General features: G+C 47.6%; 1 protein-coding gene across 2 annotated transcripts in view; it reads left to right on the top strand.

Annotated features, from left to right (window-relative positions):
* The window catches only part of LOC122384868 (protein TEX261-like), a 34,308-nt gene that overhangs the window by 742 nt on the left and 12,951 nt on the right, over nt 1–20,615 (top strand). For both annotated transcript variants that reach the window (XM_043372655.1, XM_043372654.1), the window contains 3 exons: nt 439–518; nt 17,406–17,559; nt 19,680–19,747. In XM_043372655.1, the coding sequence (XP_043228590.1) occupies nt 439–518; nt 17,406–17,559; nt 19,680–19,747 (302 nt within the window). The remainder of the gene's footprint in view (nt 1–438; nt 519–17,405; nt 17,560–19,679; nt 19,748–20,615) is intronic.

Raw genomic sequence — 20,615 nt, 5'->3', positions numbered from 1 at the left:
ATTGAAATATTCAATAACTTTGTTACCGAGCTTTTGCCTTTTGACTGTTCACATTATGATATAACATACCTACTTGGATTAGTTGATCCCACATCCTCTCATTTTTTTGTTGGAAATATGTGGTAATTAAGTAATTTCTTACTTCAACTTCCACCATTTTCAGCTCAAATCAGGAAATGATCTATAGATCATCTGTGGGAATATAAATGGGGAGCAGTCCTTTTACTTGTTGATATTCTTTGAGTATTACAAGAAATGGTCATACACATGGAGGTTCCTGCTTCAAAATTAGTTAATCCCCCTCCGTGTTTCCGACCCAAGAAATGTATTAAAATACGTCACCAAATCATGATATGCCATTAAATCAATGACTTTCAACACAAATCAGTCCAGCCTTGTTCATCAGGAATCTGACCATCCTTGTCTTGATGCTGTCAGCGGCATGCCTGTACTACCTGGCTGAGCTGGTGGAGGAGTACTCTGTGGCAGCCGGCCGCTTTATCCGCTGGACGATCCTGGTAAGTCCCTTTCACTCTACAAGTACAAGGAGGGGTCAATTGCAACACCTTTCTATTCTGGGACTATTGTGTAAATGTGTGAAAAATTATGCCTACTTTTAAATGAATTTTGTCTTAATGAATGGATGGGTGGCTATGAACAAACACAGACTATATGAACATACTTATAGTATTTCTATCTGCTTTAATATTTGATGTATTTTAATATTGGTTTTCAAGTGATAACTATTAACTGTTTTATTCAGGGTGTCAATGACCACTGCAGTCCCGGCAAGGCTACAACCCAAGCATTGTGGCCATCTCTAATCTCTATCGTTCGCTCGACTATCCCCAATATACTCGATATAGCTAGGCTAGGAGCACACGAGACATTTCCTCGATCGATTGCGCCTGCCACCATTCCAGCCAGTGCCGTTAGTGAAAGAGTCGACCACTGTCTTTCCCGGAGGTCATCAGTGCGATAAGACCGGCTGTGGCCACGAGTATCTGAGCTGCAGAGGTGGCTCTGGGATCGTTAGTCCTTCGCAGTAGCGCCCCGGACAGACGGCTTAAATCATTAGAGTCGGCTCCGTCCGTCTCGGGGCCGATGCTTCAGCCTAATGACCTCCGTCGGGCGCCACCGCGGCAGGGAAATTATGAGGACTGCCCGCCACAGTTTCTCGCGACAAGAGGCATTGCACGACGGGTGGGGCCGTGACCTTTGACCCCTGCGACCCCTCGCGAGACATGGTATGTGGCGTCCGCTGTGCTATCGCTGCGATAGTGTAAGACAGGCAGCGGCATTGTCTATTTGAGGCATTGGAATGAGCTTTTTGGTGCCTAAGGTCATAAACATGTCTTGACGATTATAAGTGTGGACGCTCCCCGTTCATTATTTGTCGAACGAGTCATTGCCCGGTGCCAGTACCCGCGCTCTGTCCTATACAGCGCAGTCCGGAAATGTTGCTCGTCTGATAAATGCTCGGCGTAGTATCATATTCAGAAATATTATTTGATTTTCGCTTACTTCCTCAACCCTGTATCTCTGAGCCGCCAAGTTGATCTGGCGTTGGGATTCAACCTTTCACTCGCTGCTGTCCGGCGGTCCATGGCGAAGTCCCCCCCCCCCCCAAATGACTGGTCAGATCAGCTGTCAATGGAGTGCCCACCTGGGTGCTGACTGCTGACGGTTCCTCTGCGGTCCAGGTGTGACCCTGCGGCCACGTGCATCCACCACCGAATCCAGTGCTGATCGTGGAGGACTTGTATTGCATGTCTTGTACTTTACTTACGCTGACCTGATTGGTATTAGTAGATTGGAAGGTACAGTTTGAAATGAGGAACTGGACATTCATGGTAAATAAATATAAGTGCATTATACATATATCTCATCGAGATATTCTTAAAAACAATAATTTTGAGCAAAACTAGACAGCTAAACACAGTTGTTACGGTCCGATCGTCTATTTATCACATTAATTCGTTCAAACAAATTGCGAATTGCATGCTATGCATATGCAAGGCATGCTAAAAATAATTTGTTGTAGTAAGGCGTATTTTAAACGGAATCATACAGCCAATGACAACACTTACGGCCGTTATTGACACGGAGACTGTGGCGGCATTGGTATTGACTCGATCTTCTTATGTATTGTTCCTCCTTCTCAAGTCGCAACAAACCGACACTGCATTCCATTGGAAAGTATTTGCATGATAGATGAACGCAATGCATGACCTTTTCATCGGAATTGTGTCCAGGTCAGCGGATTGGAAGTCGTTCGCTATGATAAGTGGAAAACTGCCGCCGTTGCGTACTCAGCTCAGTATGAGCTGTGTTGCTGATGCACCGTTGCGAGGGAAGGAAGCTCGGCATTTTGCAACAATGTGCAGGTGCCGTAAACTGCGACGAATTCCCTATTTAGTCCCGCTTGAGTCCGTACCAAGGGTTTTGTTACACCGGTGCCAGTTGTCACTGATTCGAGAGGAATTGTTTCCTCGGCTACTTTCAGTTCAGAGATGGCGAGTTTTACCGCATATTACCAAAATCGTGCGTTGCAAATATGGCAGGCCTGCTTTTCAGAGCCGAGTGAAATTAAGTAGCAACACTCTCCGAAGTATGATAACAATCTTATGGTTGGCCTGTTACTCCTCTGGTGCCCCGATGTTGATAATAAAACACCAATAACAGCCCACTCCTGTGACGTAAAATACCAGTCGGCACCGTCGCCCGTAAACCCCGATCTCAACTCGTCGGACGGCATTGCACGGTACAATTTGGGCCATTCTTGTCCTCACATGACCATTGACAGCCGTCAATAGGTGGGGCACGATGTGCTGCGACGGCAGCCATTGGGGCCATTCTCTGGTTTGTTGCTCGGTGCTGAGCTCAGGCGGCTGTTTCGGTCGGGACTTATCGTAATCGGCCATCGGGTGGCTGTTGATGACGCCATTCAGACGCCATGTCGCCAAGACGGCGCGTCTCCCGTCACCGACAGAGATGGTACTGCCCCAGACGGCATCGGCCGAAAGACGGCCGGAAAGACGGCCTTGTTTGGGTGGAGTTGGAAACCATGCACGGACTGTCCGATAGTTTGGAAGGCATTTTGTGTGGCTGGCCACTGGTAGCAGTCGCCGGGCACTGGGTGCTATTTGAATATTTTATTTTTTAGTTGCGAGAAAGCAATTTACAGGCACCAAGTCGCAATTAAAACTGCAGTTAGAATGGCACAGTGGCTGGGAGTTCTGGGAGCGCGAACTTTTCAGATGGGTTCCGAGTTGAGACTGCCGCCTAATTGGGTTTTGAAGTTGGACCAGACGGGTTTTGGTTTATTAATGTGAATATGTGCAAAACGGCACACCTAACTTATCAGGACGCGGTGACTTTTGTACCAATTCACTCCACCGAGCAAAGACGCTTCTTGTGTTACTCACATAGCAACACCTAGCCGTGCATTAAATGAGTGCGTTCCGTTCATTTATGGTTTATATCTACCATCTTCTTTCATTAATAGATGTTAATCATTGAAGTATCTGTAACAGGTATCTCTTGGAGGTGTTTTTTTCACCCTCATAGAATGCACAATGAACAGTAGCTCAAGTTGTCTACCTATAATGTTAACTGTATTCGAATTTCAATCTGAACTGTGGCTCATTCAACAACGGCACTACACCACTGAAGGCACAATTTCAGTCGGACAGATAGCTTCGCGCGCCCCTTAATGCCAAGAGGATCGCGGCGCTGTTTTACGTGTCGTCCTGAGCCGCGGCACGAGCCTTTCGTGCCAGGTCGCTCGTCGGCTGGCCGTCTTCCAATTGATCTCGTCCCGCTTGGATACGCCGTGCCGCGGCGGGTCGCCCGCTGGGTTCCTCGCTCGTGTCAAGGGTCGCCGCAGGCGCTCCAGGCTGTGCCGAGAGGGCAGCGCTCCGCGGGCCGGCCCGCCCGGCAACAGCGGATGGTATTGTGGTTAGACGACACCGTTTTCGGTGGTTCGGTGTCTTATGACACTTGGCGGCTTTATGGTCTATGTTCGGCGAACTTGTTGTTTTCATATGGCGACGGTAAAATGTGATTGTATCTCTGACTGGGAGTATAGGGGTTATATGGGGTTATGTGGCAGCGAGATACAGAAATAGCTGCTTGTCCTCGTCTCTGGGCAATGATGCGGTGGGTGGAGCCCAAAGAGACGCTTTCCGGGGCTATTCTTGTTGATGAGAAGCGAACCCTCTTCCGACGCATGCTAAAGGCTATGCATTATTTGTTTCGGTACGTGTCGTATGCAACGCGAATTTTGGTTTGCACTCTAGGCGCGTTACCTGTTTCCAAGATATTGAACACGGCTTCATCAATGATGCATCATTGCAGTCTCGATCAATACTGAGCCGGATCACCACTCGGAAAGCATCCTGTCTGGGGCTTATTTTAAGGTCTTGCTGATAGGTTTCCAGACAGATCTGCTAAGACGATGTTACTTCCTTTGTAGATTATTTTCTGCTTTGTATGTTGCATCTGTAGCGCGGCCATTTATTTCCTGCATTTCTGACATTTGTTTCTACATCCATTGAGCATGTGTGGGTTGAAGTTAATCCTATCGTCAGTGTATTAGCCGTGGCTTACTGTAGTCTTACTGTAGTCCGATTACCGGACCCTATCAATGCGTCTGGTAGTCTCCCTGAACTGTCGACGTCACTGGTTCGCCATGCGGCCTGTCGACGCTACCACCGATCCCTGGGTCGCCATGCGCCGGTATATGTCCGCCGACCGCGTAAAGCCGATCCTAGTCGCCTGACCCGATCGGGCCTCTCTCCCCGGGGGGCGATATGTCCCTCTCGGTCACTGGCCGAATGAACCGAGCTGCTAGCTAAGCCGCGCCGAGCTGAGAGCTGTGAGCTGAGAGATCGGCTGCGAGCTGAGAGATGGGCTGCGTCTGCGAGCTGAGAGATGGGCGGCGTCTGCGAGCTGTGAGCTGAGGACCGACCCGAGAGCTGCAAGCTGAAAGCTAAGAGCTGAGAGCCGGGACCCGACCGGTGAGCTGTGAGCCTAGAGCTGAGCTGCGTCAGCGGAACACGGGGACGGACATTGATATTCAGGCGGGTTTCGGCCGGCGCGGAGCCGGTGCCTTATCTGCCCGACTGTGCCGGTGTCCGGGTTGGGTACGCGCTCCCGCTGCTCCCCGTCCCCGGTACGTGAGAGGGCCGGGCCGGCAGAGAGCAGACTGGAGACCTCTGACGCACCTGATCGCAGCGTGATACGACGCTAAACCTACCGTGGCTGGATGTGATATGGTATGAGCGCCGCTGACCTCTGCAGGTCGGGAGCGCTAAAATATAGGTCACCATCATAATCATTATTATTAAAGTTCCATCATATTCATTTGCCTCATCGTCAACGGAGATTTCCGGTTAGCGTCGTTCAGAAGCAAATCGATTTCAATGTTGATTCTGATTTGTTGCGCTTTGGACTGTTCTCGGATTGAATTTGACACTGCTAATGCCTTTCCGTTTTTTTTTTCCTACGAAGGCTGGTGCAGTTGTATAAAAACACATTTGTCTCCTCCGCTCCTCGTGGCCGCGAAATTAATAAGTTACTTAACAAGCTCGCAGCGGTGCTACCTAGTTACATCAGACTCAAATTTCACATACCTACGTAATGGTTGGCCACACCTACCTGTCGTGGCTATCAGCCAGTCCAAGTGAATACAAATATATTGAAGCTCATTTTAAAATGCAACGTCGCTTGCGAGAAAACAGGAAATGCTTTACACATAACACATATAATTCAAATTGTGTGACCTATGCAGTAGGTATGCACTATGCAGTAAATGTATCTTCATCCGCGGCGTGGTATGATCAATGATCATTGATCATTGATCAATTTCAGCTTCAGGGAGCGGGTCGCACGAGTAGTACGGTAACGTAATCTTGGCTCGCACAGCATTGTGCTCTGCGGCACAGCATGTGCCAGGCGCCTCGATTCGAGAGCCATCTAGCGACAGATGTGGTAACCTGTGTCGTGCGGTGCCGCTGGAGAATGGACGTTGATCGGTCACTCTCACGTTAACTTTCGCTCTGTATATCAACCTTGTGTCCGAATGCCAACTAGTTTCTCGCATGACATAACTGGCATTTCTCATTACTCGCACGAAACACTCTGGAACTACTCGTGTTTATTTCATTTTTCCATCACGCACGAGTTTTTCTCCGCTATTTTTCTATGGTTTGTGAGACTCGTGCCGGGCCGGGCCGGCGGCCGTATGTCATTTCCAGTTATATGTTTCGTGCCGCCATTTCAACGGCAGCCGTTGGTTGCATTCGTAATCACGCCTCCCCCTCTTGGGCCGAGAGCGGACCGTGTTATTCCTGCTGAGAAACGGGCTGTATTCTCGACGGATCTTGTCCTGGTTCCGCGCGCTGACAGCTGTGGTGCGGTGCATAATTCCTGAACTCTCCGAGAAGGCGTGTCGCCGCTCGCCCGTTTGTTTGTTGTGCTCTGAACTGTGGTAGCTCTTGCGTGCGTTTCCGCGTAGCGAACTGACTACTGAGGTTCTCCAGAATGTTCAAGGAAAGATATTTGGAAAGTGGTAGATGAGTTCCAATTACGTCTTTGCCTTTTATTGTTTTTTCTGGTCCGTCTGTCTCCTTGTCGAGTCAGACTGGCCTGAGTGACACCATGCGACTGGTCTAGTCTGAGCTCGTCTGAGTTCAGTCGCTGGCCATCTGGGGGTCATCAGAGGACGGAGCGGCGCCGGTGTCCGCCCGCCGCCCGCCGCCCACCGCTGGCCGTCAGTTGTCCGCCGTCCGCCCACCCGCCGCCGTCGCAGCCGCTCGGTGCCCAGACAATCAATGGCGCCAGCTGCCCGACCCCATCTATTGCAGTGTGAATGCCTGCAGCATACTACAGCCCAGTATGTGGCTATAATACAGCAGCTGCCTCGGTCGGTGGGCTGGTGCTTGGCCTGTTCTGTATCCGAATGATGCACTGTTGGCCGAAGTACTTACGTTATGTTTGGCTTTCATTTGCAAAGAAGAGGCATAGACTGAATCGGCCCTAATCACAAGAGCTTTCAGCGGTGGCATGTCACAAGCCATCATTGGAATGCATCGTAATATGTTTAACGGATGGTAGGGGTGTGCCCAAAAGCGTTTGATTATCGCTGAAAATAGTCTATTTAGATACACAGCCATTCCAAACATCATGTTAAATACATGTCACTGCCAACGATGCATTGGTAACCGATTTCGATCACACAAAAACTGTAATTTCAGGTTGATTTTCCTAGTATTTTGGGGCGTACAGTGGCACCGTTTTTCCTGCGTGTATGGACATAGCGACACGGAGCGGCAGGGGGAGGGGTAGGGGAGGAGCTGGGTTGGGACGAGCCGGTCTGAGGGAGGGGGGGGGGGGCTCGGGAGAGCCACGTAACCACTCCTGTTGCTAGGCGGGCTGGGCTCTAAAGCAGCACGCGGCGCTGCGGAGAACAGCGAGCCTCATCTTATTTGGCACGATTTGGTAGCGTTCTATAGAGCTTAGCGGTCGGAAATTCTCGTCCGAGAAAGTCCGCTGCACTGGGGCTCTCGTCGGTAAGGAGGAAAGTTAGCAGATAGTTCACTCTGGGTAGGTGCGGGTAACAGCCATTGCCATAGAAAAGTTAATAGCCGCATTGATCGCCCAAAGCCGCCGGGCTTTGCAAGTTAGAGCGAATGATGCGTCACAGAACCAGGCGATACTTATAGATTTGACGAGCTCATCGGTATTTTATAGGATGTCTGTTTTTACGTGTGGTTTTGCTCACTCCAATTTATAAAACACGTCTGCCGATTTTTTTTTGTCACCAAGCATCCCACTTGGTTGACAGGTAGGTGTCCTGCTGCGGGAATATGTCGGGCTTCAATATGTATTTACCACGGAAGCTCTGAGACCACAGCGCTCAGTTAGACCGTGACTGCAGAGAGGCATAATTGACAGTAGCGGTGATAGGGAATAGGCTGCGATAGTGACGGTGGTGGTCGCTAATAAATAATGATCTGCTTGTGACTTTCAAAAGACTTAACCATAATATTTAGCTTTGGCTTCGTCCGGAAATCTTGTTGAGCAAAGCTTTTTCTGTAAAAACGTCTTCGGCTCACCAGTCACCATTCGACCTTTTCACAACATCCAGTCACCTTTAATTGCTTGATTGCTTATAAACATCAGTTAGAGACTGGTGTGATTAAAGCATTAGAAAATATGACAATGGCCTTGGTTACTCAATACATATTTGGTAGCCGTGCTCCACATTTGCGTGCAAAACCTATTCGACAGTTGTTGAGCTCCTCTTACGCCCAAATGGATATCTCTTCATTGCAGCTCGCTCATTTGGTTCCTAAGCCTGATGAACCTGAGTCTAATCATGCCATTAGCATTACCAGGCTCCATCTAAGTTCAGCGCCGTCTGCAGGTCGCGTCTCGTGACATTTGCATTACTGTCCTTTACGAAACGCACCGTGGCACAGCTACTCGCTTCCAGTGCGGATCTCCTGGGGCTTATGTGGGTAAGATGGCCCAGGACCAAGGGCCTAGTCTTGACTGGTCACTCAGCAATTCATGTTATAACGCCACATGCCATTATGAACAGTTTCACATCCTAGTTGATATGAGTGAGAAACTCAAGCTTCAAAATTTTGTGGAAAATGATTGACTTGTTGTTGTTTTCGACTTCCATTTCTCTCCTAAAAAGACGCTATTAATGCATTATCTCGGAGAAAGCTTCTTGCGCACCGAGGCGTGCCCTCGTGGCATTGGTCGACGGCTGGCTCGTCACTACTGACACTTTTCTGATGAGAAATGCTATCCCGTTGATTTCCGAGCCGAATCGGGTAAACCTTATAATCACGGCCATCGCAAAAACACCCACCAACCACCGGTGGTGGGTGGTGGGATCCGGCGGATCCGGCATTAGAAGAGGCACCGGAGCTGTCTGGGCACATCGGAGTTCGACGTGATCGGTGTCAAATGCGTTCGACGAAACTGATCTGGCCGTAAATTAGATGGCGGGTTGAAACTATTTTAGATGCATGTAACCAGTCCACTTTTTGCTTCTGGCAATAAAGTCACTAGCCGGAGTCAGTGTTGAGTTGGTGTCGGTGGGTGCTTTTTATGATCGCTTCACAGTGCACTCAAGGCGTAGCAACAGGCACGTTCATGAATGTTGTCCATTAATTTATTTTGATAATGGGCAAGTTTTGCCATTTTCTTGAAGTTTCTGTCACTTATTTTTGTGAACATTGGAACGAACCACGTCCACACTCCACATAATATATCCAACTTTTTTAGAACAGGTGAGCTTCTTTAGCGATGCGCTACACATTTATAAGCTACGTCATCCATTCATAGCGTTGCATGTAACCAGTATTTTGTATGTAACCACTGTATCCTTATGGAATGGTATACATGCCTATTGCCTAGGGTTATATGCATTATGCATTTCCGTTGACTGTGTGATGTTCGAGGTATGTCGGCTGCCTGAGATGCTTATTGGGTCAGTGTGACACACGTTTTTTAATCCATTGCTCCCCGTTCTCAAAGCCTCTCAGCCCTGCCCAGGCGGGCCCTTTGAGTGCGTGTCGGGCGGCTGTCCGGCCGAGGTTTCCCGGACACGGGCCGATCCATGGTGGCACTTTATTCCGCCCGGCTGCCCAGCTCAGAGCGGCCCGTGCTCAGTGCTCACTCTAGCGGTGCTTTGAAGAGCCGGTGTGGGCTTCAAACGCGCACTGACTCGGCCTGAGTGCGGCATTTATCACGGCCCGGCCGGTGCGCCTCACGCTGAGAGCGTATCGCTCATCGCTCCATTACGGGCTGACGTCATAGACTCGGCCGGCCGCCGCTCATACTTATAGGAGTGCAGCGTATTGCGACGGTGCCTGTATCAATGTTCTCAGACATGACACGTGGTGACCAGGTGGAAGCTATCAAAGTTTTTTCTTTACTCACGCTCGGGTACGAGTAAGAATAAAAACGTGTTTGGAAAAATGTTGGCAGCTTTGGGATAATACTTACCTACTTGATAGTTCGTGGTAGGATTGAATGATCAACTGAATCATGAACTGCTTACTGCTGGTGAATTTATTGAAGAATAATTTATGTCGCATATTTTGTATATGCTGTTAGATTTTCCTTGGTATAAATACCGAGCGACATATCCTCTGGAAATGCTGTTTATTGGGCTCCCGCACTGCTACAGGGGCTATTAAATGGGGGCCGATTGACTTAATATATCAGCTACATTCGGCCCCGGTCCCTTGGCGTTAATTGTCGGCTATCATGCGTTTCATTATATCGTTCTAGCTTTTAATTGATTTTTTTTTCGTGAAGCTAATGGTCACTATTCTCATTGTAATTAGTTGAGACACTTAGATAACGCTCAGTGATTTATTCTGCTATATCTAACGAATAGTGTTTGTCTATTTCAAACAACCTGCGGTTATCTATATGGAGTCCATCGTTCGTTTGTGCACCTGGCCATGACAGAGTGGAAAACTAATGGACGTCGGCGATTGGTTTGAAGGCGGCCAATTCATCCGTGTAATACAAGTGACTGGCCTGTGGCCCAGATAACGAACTTTCTCCGAAATATTATAGGCAACATTTATAGATGTAGGATACTCAGGTAGTGTGATTGCGGGCTGTGGCAAGCCTGGGCGTTGTTACCAATACTTTTGTATTGCTTGTTAGCAGGTAGTACATAATCAACGAGTTTTTCAACGTGATCAACCGGGGTTCGAATCATGCTTCGCGACTGAATTTCATCATGTGTAGCCAATTTTGGGCCGATCGAAGTTTTAATGTGGCGGATTGAACTCTCTGGCACATGATTCTGCATAAATACATTTTTGAAATGCATCTCTTTTCAACCTGCTCGATACAGGAAAAGCGTCAACAGGCGTCCTTTCTAGATGGAAATGAGAGCTGACTGCTCGATACTTCCGAAATCAATATGCGACCGTTTTTGTGCGCTTGCATGATTTATGAATGTGTGCTGATCTTTGTGTGCATGTTTAGAGACTAGTCGGAAGGTAGACGGATGGACAAGCTCTTTTTTATGGATGAGAAGGAGGAGAACGGAGAAACCATCACAGAATGAGAAAGAGAGAGAGAGAGAGAGAGAGAGAGAGAGAGAGAGAGAGAGAGAGAGAGAGAGAGAGAGAGAGAGAGAGAGAGAGAGAGAGAGAGAGAGAGAGAGAGACAGACAGACAGACAGACAGACAGACACGGACAAGGACACGGACACGGACACGGACACGGACACGGACACGGACACGGACACGGACACGGACAGAGACAGAGACACAGACAGAGAGGGGAGGGGAAGAGGAGAAAAAGGGGAGCGGGTGACGGTATTTCATCTGCATTCCTGTATGCCGGCGGGTCGGTCCCTGGTGTGGATGCTCATCGGACGGTGTCCTCTGCCCACTCCGCTGACAATGACCCTGACCCGGGAGGACCGGCACGCACGCCGCTGGTGCGCCGGCATTGTCTCGCCGGCGTCACATTGCACGGCATGCCCGATTACATTGCCGCCCAGCCATAGACGGTATCTGACCTTTGACCTTCGGAGGGCAGTGGTGCGGCCTAGAGGTGTCAATTTCAGAAATTTCTTGTCCGATGTCCGTCCAATGTCCAAAATCCTAGCTCACTTTCGTCCGAAAAATGTCCAAGGCATGGATTTGTCCGAAAACTGTCCGAAAGCTGGATATGGAAAGAGAGGATGGGTGAATTGATCTATATTAGGTATATGTTATTATGTACCACATGATAACTAAATAACAGATATCCGCCATCTGGTTTTGAGTGCAAAATATTGGCAACTAAAAATGTTGAAGCAATATCATATGCAGTAGGGAATGGGCATTTGGGCAAAAGGCCTAATCTGATATACAACACAAACACAGCATATTGTGACAAGCCTATTCTTCTTTAAAATGTGCTACAGCCTACAACTGAAGCTGAGTAGGCAGGAATAATGCAAAACATTGCCTTATCCCTCAAACTTGTGTTCTCAAATATTGACTTCTTGCCGCATCCCTTTTTTGACACTAAGCCACTTGATGATGAATTAATACAGCAATAATGCAAGAAGCTAGTCACTTACAATAATGCATATCTTCATCTTATATCACACTGGCTGACATGTAAAGAAGAACACTTTTTGCAAAAGCAAAATAGTTCAAGTTCATGTAAGAAGAAAAATGTGAGATAGGTAGGTACATCTGGATTCTGGAAGAAACGTGCTCTTCAGTGAGCCACACATCTCTGAATATCGAAACAAAATAAGCGATTACAAAAACGAAAATACTTGCTATGATTTAACACAAATTCACTGAAATTCACAAGCAAAAATTTGTAATCCTCGGTAGAAAGGAAAACACATTTCATGCTACCATTCTCGGTAGAATGGAACATGGTATCCGGCTTTGAGTCGATGATGTGAAAGTAAATCAATAATATGACGTCATTATCAGATAATTTGTCCTATTGAAGTGCATTTACCATTAGTTGTTTATTATAAATTCAATATGCATTGAAAAATATCATATTTTTTCGAAAATTATTCAATTGTTAAGCAAACTGACTGTATTTATTATTTTGGACGTCATTTTGTGTCTCCCCTGATTCTCATCCGGGGGCCATCTTTCCTTAGGTGACATTTATGACGCTTTCGCCGCATTTCATCATCTTTTGGTAATCAGTTTATTTGGATAGGCTATCGGCATTATGTAGCATTTATTGTATTTGATATTTCGGCACGGATATTTTTTGGGGGGAAGGGGTGGAAGGGGATGATTTTATGATAGGAGGTTCTAGGTAAGACTCTTGTGCTACTTGGCACACCTTGATATTTGCAATTTTCTTCAGCCTCTTCTGTTAACTTTCAAGTGAGGCAAATCTATTTTTGGATTTCCTTCTTTACTGCTTTGGTGTCTAGTGCTTCCCATAGGTCAATGATTGTACCTACATCATATTCATAACTGTGTTATCTTATGATGGGCTTACTGACAACAATGTCACCTATTGGCTATTGCCATTCGTAAACACATTTTCAAATTTAGAGTTAAAAGTTGGCAAAGTATATGTAGGTATATATTTGACTCAGAACTACCTGCTACATGCAATTATGTTTATGTTCATCTTGCACTATAATTATTAATGATGTATGAACCACATATCCCCTGCCAATTTTGATGACATGTTTTGCAATTTGCATTTTGATAATGGAAATGAGTTTGAACTTTAACTTATTTAAGAAATTTGTTATTTTCAACTAGTTTTCCGATTATGTCCGAAGTGTTTGTCACTTGTCCGTCCGATTTCCGAATCGGAATTCGGAAATTTTCGGAATTCCAAAATTTTCGGTTCCGATTGACACCTCTAGACTGCGGCCCCCGGTGCAGTCAGTGGTGGATGGAGCTGGTTTTCCTGGGTAGATGATGAGAACAATAAGAATACGGCGGGCGCTATTTGTTTTGTACTGGGGATGCAATATAAACTGTTAAACCTATAGCAACAACTTTTCAATTATTGTTGTATTTTTCATTGTTAATGGATACCTAATTAGTAATGATCGAAATTATCCAGTGTTCCAAAGCAGATGTCAAGGCTGTATGTATTCGTTGCGCCTAAGGTGAACTATATTCGTTGTAATTAGATAAAAGTTTCATTATTGAAAGCAAGATAAAGCCTTAGGGCAGGGTTTTGTCGGTTCTTACATCGGTGACTGGTCGTTTGGCTGTGAACATGCTACACCTCATGTGAATTATTCGATTCAGTTCGATGTTGGGCCATTTTTGTTTTTGCATTTCCTGCTCCGATCTTTTAACCCTTTATATCTGTGAAAAATTGTGTTTAAGCGACTCTACTTAACTTTTAGTGTCGTGGCTACCTTAGTGACCCCCATACCATTGGCCTGATGCTGGTGGCTGCGGCCTCTGGGCTGTAAACAAACTGCTCGTCCAGTAGCTGCACTGTCGGCGACAGCGGGGGCGGCGGCGGCAGCAGCTCCTGGTAGGAACCCCACCGCTCCTACCCAGTGACCTGTTCCCACACGGTGTCACAGCTGACTCTGGTGTGCTAATGGGCCGACGGGCCCGTCGGCGGCCGGCGCCGTTCGGAGAGGTGTGGGTGCCCGAGTCACCCGCGAGGTGTGGGTGCCCAAGCCACCCGCGGGGTGTGGGTGCCCGAGCCACCCGCGGGGTGTGGGTGCCAGCTCTGCTCGTGGCGGTGTGGGTGTTATGGGTGCCGGCTCTGCCCACGTGACGGCGAGCCTTTCTATGTCATCTGCTATGGGGTTATGGGACCAGCTCTAGCAGCTGCAATGTGGGTGCCAGAACGACCCGGCACATGCTGTGGCAGCCCGCTCTGGCCGTGCCGTGGGTGTGGTACAGCGCGACAGTCGGCGCTCCTATGAGCGCTCCATTACCACTTACCACTGATGTTCGGCATTGTGCGCGCCCATCAAAGGACGGCAGGATGGCGGCATTGTGGCGTCACCGGCGGCCTGTGAATGGCCGGTCAGGTGCGGACCGGTTGTCTGAGGCCCCACTGGGCCGGGCGGCCGCCAATGCGAATCCACCGTGTGTTGCAACTTGGACCCACTGGGTCATTACAGTTGGGAATTCCTAAGCTGAAATGAGAGCGATCGATGTAAGACGGTCTCACTTTTTATTCATTCAGTCGCCTTTGTTTGATCGTTTTCTATATTGTTTTGCTGTCTTGGGAATACGATAGTCGCACCGCATGACATTTTTTTTTTTGTCCCGCAGTCATAAAGTTCATGATACATAAATGACAATGGTTCCCTGCTAGTTCGCCTGGGTGATTATGCGTAATGCTTTAACCCCTTGAGTAGTCTGGTGTACGCCTACCGAGCGTGCTATCCTATAGCGAATGAAATAATGAAAGGTGGTTTGTTTACCAGATAATCATATTTTCCTATTACGTCGCTTATTTGAGCGTAACTTGAGCTGAAAGTGTCCTCACTGCTCACAACATTCACCTTATGTTGCAGTTTTCCCATAATGCTCACAGCATTCACCTGTTATTTATGATGTGGTTGATCTAGAATTTTGAGAGAGAAAAAAAAAACTCGATTGCAATACTGGTAAACAAGCTGCAGAGCATGTCCATCGGTGCTGTTTATGACGGTTGTGTTGATAAATGTCACCCGACATTATCGGCATGCAATGACTGCAGTCAACATGCAAATGGCTGCCTGCTCCCGAACGAAGCTTGAAATGCTTGGCACCGTCATGGATAAGAAATGCTGTTTGAACCTCCGTTACTTGCTTCCAACAAACGGTAGAAACAGTGGATGCCATCTGAGCTTCACAAGTGTTATGCAGTTGTATTGCTAAGACAACCATCATCATATCAATAAGCTTCATAAATGAACAAAGATATCTATGCCTACTGCATGAGTTTGCTCTTGATTTAAGACAAGTTCACATGGGACGAGAGAGTCGAAGAGAACGTTAGATGACATGGCCAAAGTTGAGTCGATCATCACCGAGAGACTCATCGAAAACGCCTCGTTATTTTGTCCGAGGAAATCGGCGCCCTGCCAAAGCCTCCTTACAGCTGCCCCAACTTCGGAACGGAAGAACTTTCTGATGAAGGTCTGAATCCTTATCGTAAACTAACCATGCCAACAAGCAGGCTGAAGCTGATGAAGAGCGCTGGATGGTAATGTTATTGTGTAATATGTTGTCACGTAGCGGAGGCCTCTCCAGTGCTGGCCGTTGAGGCGCCTCTGCGTCTGAGACCCAACCTCGCCAATGCTGTGACGAAGCCGGCGCGCCGCCCACCCTCTCTCGGTGCCCGTGGGTGAGTGGTGTGTGGGGTTGGACCGAAGCCGCACGCTCCCCAGCAGCGCTTGAACCGTCCTGAATGGCGGTGGCCACCGGCACCGCATGTCAATGCTCCATTCCGAGTCGTATCTGGCGCGTTTCACCGCCCGAGCAGCTGGTGGCACTCGAGGGCTAAATCCCTTGAATCCCCGGGGCAATTTGCCGGGCAGAGATTGAAATTGTAATGGCGCTGCCAATAGAGGCTGATGTGAATGCTGACTTTGACGCTCACCAATCCTATGCTGGCTCTATTTTTGTCACTGCAAAGCTGGCTATGATCCGTGTTTTGTGGGTAACTGCTGTCACTGCTCCCGTTTTTGTTAAAAGCTTGATGTGTTGGGGCCGTTGCCATGGTATACATTTCATATTTTTGTGGTTTGTTCTGATTGACATATAAACGTATTATGCTATTTTTGTTGAATAGGTTTGTTTAAGTTGTTTCATCTTCCATTTGTATCATCAATGATCTTTCTCCAATGACATTTTGCGGTTCATATATGTATTGTATACCCAACCATCCTTTTTTTGTTCATCATTATGATCAGAATTTGTACATTGCGACATACTTATATAGAAGAAGAACATGAGTGATGAGATGAATTTCAGCTGTTTTTTTATCATTGATCGGCGTCGGTGTCGGCGCGCCCCTAACCCCCAACAAACAAAAATATTATGATTGATCGTTTGTGTATATGTATGTAAGCGACGAATATGTCGAAGTTACGCAGAACACAATTTGCGGATCTTTTTCCTAAATCGAGGGGCGTTCGATATGAAATATAGTACAATGTTAATTTTGTCAAGCTAGGTATCTATGTAGTATGTGTGGGTAATGAACGGTTTCGTATAATTTATCGGAACATTGGGACAATGTTATATGTTATAGCTATCCTATCACGTTTCACATAGATCATATTGTCCCGAAGCTAGACTCAAATACAAATTTGTTTTGCTTATACAAATTTGTTTACAAACTGTGTTTTGTCGTTGTAATTTATATTAGTACTTCTTAAGCGTGTTTATGATTTACGCTACTTTTGCTTTTCTCATCTCATGCATCAAACTATGTTTGTGCTTCACGCAGACATCTCTATGTTTCAGATCATGTTTGTGATCCACTCAGATCTTTCTGTGCTTTCAGGTCAGATTTGTGACATACGCGGATTTCTATGCTCTGAACCATATTTTTTCATGTGGACATAATTACGTTTTCGTGTGGTATTTGTGATCCATTCAGTCCTCTGTCTATGTTTTTAGGTGTTGTTTATAATTCACATATTTATACCTCTGTCTGTGATCCACTCAAATCTCTGTCCTTTATCAAGCGGTGTTTTTGATCCACTCAAGCCTGTGTTCACAGGCGGTGTTTGTTATCCATATTCCATACACATTTCTGACCATGTTTTCAGGTGGTGTTTGTGATCTACTCATGATCCCTGTCTGTCCTCAGGTGGTGTTTGTGATCCATTCAGGATATCTGTCTGTTTTTAGGCGATAGTTGTGATCCTTACGGAGCTCTGCTTCTGTTTTCAGGTGGTGTTTGTGATCCACGTCGGTGTGCTGGTGTTTGAGCCGCTGCCGCCGCACGTGCCCGTCTGCGGTATGGTGGGTCTGCTCACCATGCTGCTGGTGATGCGCACCTTCCCCTACGTCGAGCTGCTCTCGCCCTCCTTCCTGCTAGCGTGCGGTAAGTGAGGCGTCCCCATCGCACCGCGATTGCCAACAGAAACGCTCGCTATATCACGCACACACTTGACGACGCTTTACATTTCCAGCACCCATAAACTGTTTACACCGCTCTCAAGCACGCACCAAGCAATCGACGTGCCCGCCTTACTAACTAATTAACGCTGAAGACACACACTCACACACATTTGCATCGCAACGCGCCTGGAAACCCTATGGCTTCTGATACACTCGAAGCCATTCAAATTTGTTTCATATCCTTACAACTCAAAGCCTTGTTAGCGTCACACTTACGCACTTACTTACGCACGCACTTAGTGTCACATTTACGCCATGATATCAGCTGTGAATTGTTTTCCCTGAAACTCGACGCCATCTATTCGCTTGCTTCTCACAACCACAAATCTCACAAAATGCAGACATTACACAATACACAGCATACTCCTACCCCGTAGCGTCATTAGCGATTATAAAAAGAAAGAAAAAGAAAGAATGCAGAATGAGACGAGTCCCGATTTCGCGCTCGCCATACTGTACCTTATTGCACTGCCGCGTTGCCGTCTTTCCCTGCACTCCACCACTGGTTGAGTAGATCATAAGATGATCCTTTTGCATAATATTATCCTAAAATGCTTGTTAAATGAGATATATGCGCCAGGCTCGTGGACAGAGTGCGCGTTCTATCCATCCACGAACAGCGGGAGTTTCGAGTGAACTCGTCCCTAGTCCTTGGCTGTCACCGGTCTAACCTTTACGGCAAACGGAGCGTGTAAACACAGTAGGCCCATCTCGGGGGATGGCCGTCGCGCTAGCGTGGTGTGCGCTTCCCTCCCAGAACGGCAGTGTGTCTCGACGTCTCGGAAAGCGCTGATGCGACCGGCGGGCAAACACCACGCCGGTCGGCGCACAATTTGCATACCTTAATTATGGTCGTGTGCCCGTTCTGGCCGAAAACTGTTGCGCGCCAGCTGAGATAAGCGCTCGAAGGGATGGGAAAAGTTGTGCAATGTGCCAGCTGTGCGATGCAGGAGCTGGTAGCGGTATTTGATGAGGCTATGTGCGTTGGACTAAGCCCTCTAGATAGGGCCTACATTTGTCGGCATCTGCATGCCAACCTGTCGATGTATTTCGCTTGTCGTTTTTTCCTATACCCTGCTGGGACGACCAGCTTTGTAAATTTCGGAAAAGTCAGTTCAACCTTTAAGCTTTTTTCTAGTTTGATGCATCGATCATTCAAAGGTCATGTGAACGTGACTAAAAAGATGAGATGTGCAGACCACAGTAGCTTCAGAGGCGGTCCAAGGGCTTTACGGTCATGTAGAGTGTGGGCCTTTGATGTGAAGGAAATTCTGCACTCCATAAAAAAGAGTATCAAAGAGCATGGTCTGTGTTTTTCGTTTGGTAATGCCTGTATCACGTCGAGCCGTGCCAGACCAAAGAAGAACGTGATCTTGCTTTTCTATGGCCCTCTTATCCGATCCCCGCGCGTGAGCCGAGTGTTTTATTTGCGAGAGTGCCGGCGAATCTGGTAGAAAGGTCTCGAGCTCCCCATTCATCATTCTGAAATTATGATTGCCATCGATGCCTTACAGAGCTCTTCCTCTACAAGATGCATACTCTCTCTCTCTCTCTCTCTCTCTCTCTCTCTCTCTCTCTCTCTCTCTCTCTCTCTCTCTCTCTCTCTCTCTCTCTCTCTCTCTCTCTCTCTCTCTCTCTCTCTCTCTCTCTCTCTCTCTCTCTCTCTCTCTCTCTCTCTCTCTCTCTCTCTCTCTCTCTCTCTCTCTCTCTCTCTCTCTCTCTCTCTCTCTCTCTCTCGCTCTCTCTCTCGCTCTCGCTCTCGCTCTCGCTCTCGCTCTCGCTCTCGCTCTCGCTCTCGCTCTCGCTCTCGCTCTCGCTCTCGCTCTCGCTCTCGCTCTCGCTCTCTCTCTCTCTCTCTCGCTCTCTCTCTCTCTTTTCTCTCATCCCTTCTCTCCCTTTGCTTTCGCATTTCCGTCCCTCATTCACTCTTTTTACTTGGAGCTTTGATTTTGATTCATCGCTGCTTATTATCGGCAACCGCAGTTGAGAATCATGTCAGGGTAGGTATATGCTTATTTCTGACTCACGCTGCCCATGTTTCAGTGCTGCTGGTGGTAAATCACTATCTGGCCTTCCAGCATTTCACGTCAGAATACTATCCATTCCACGAGGTGAGTAACATTTCCTTGGGGCTCGCATTATTTTAATTTGCTTTGAAGACACTATTCTAGGGAGCGTTTGTGAAATAATATAGCAATCTCCCATCATTGTTGTTGTCGTCCTACACGATTCGCCCGAATAGAGGTTTTCAGGTGCAATAATGTCCAATCGATTCAAAAATTACCCTCTTGATAATGTGTGTTTCTTCGTTCACAAACTGAGCTACGTTTGTTTATAAAAGGCATACGAAATTCCTCATTTTGAAGTTTGTTTTTAGGAAGGTGTGCTCGACCTTTAAACTATTTACCGTCATGTTTTGTGTGTGGGATCACGAACAGGGGCGTAGGCAGGGGGGGGCACTGGGCCATGGCCCCCCCCCCCCCTTGGGCGCCGAAGGCGCCCTTTGCGATTGGAGGGCGCCGAAGGCGCCGTCCAATCGCAAATGCAATTGTGATATAATCGAATCGAAAAACAATCGCGACTGGAGGGCGCCCTCCAATCGCGAATGTGTTTACAGGGAAAATACGGATGGAGGGCGCCTTCGGAGGACGCCCATTCCAAATACGCCCTCCAAATACGGTTGGAGGGCTCCCTCGGGCGCCCTCCAACCACATTTGTAGGCTGTAGCTCTCTAAGCGTAACGGTGGTCGCCTATGTAAGCCGCTGTCCCGTAAATAAGCGCCCTCTCACCCGAAGGCGCCCTCCTGTAGGTCGCCACCCTGCTACATATTGCCGCCCTTCTGCTGATCGGCGTCCTCATAATTATTGGCGCTCTCCTACCTATTGCGCCCTCATGTGAAATTTTCAAGGCCGCCTTTCTCCTTTTTGGCACCCTATTGTTCAGTGCCGCCCTCCTACCTATTGGTTCCCTAGTCCTTC

This window comes from Amphibalanus amphitrite, unplaced genomic scaffold (assembly GCF_019059575.1).
Source record: "Amphibalanus amphitrite isolate SeventyFive unplaced genomic scaffold, NRLGWU_Aamphi_draft 000201F_arrow, whole genome shotgun sequence".
In the NCBI taxonomy this organism is placed as follows: domain Eukaryota; kingdom Metazoa; phylum Arthropoda; class Thecostraca; order Balanomorpha; family Balanidae; genus Amphibalanus; species Amphibalanus amphitrite.
The sequence above is the reverse complement of the archived record's forward strand: the minus strand, read 5'-3'. Positions and strand labels throughout refer to the sequence as shown.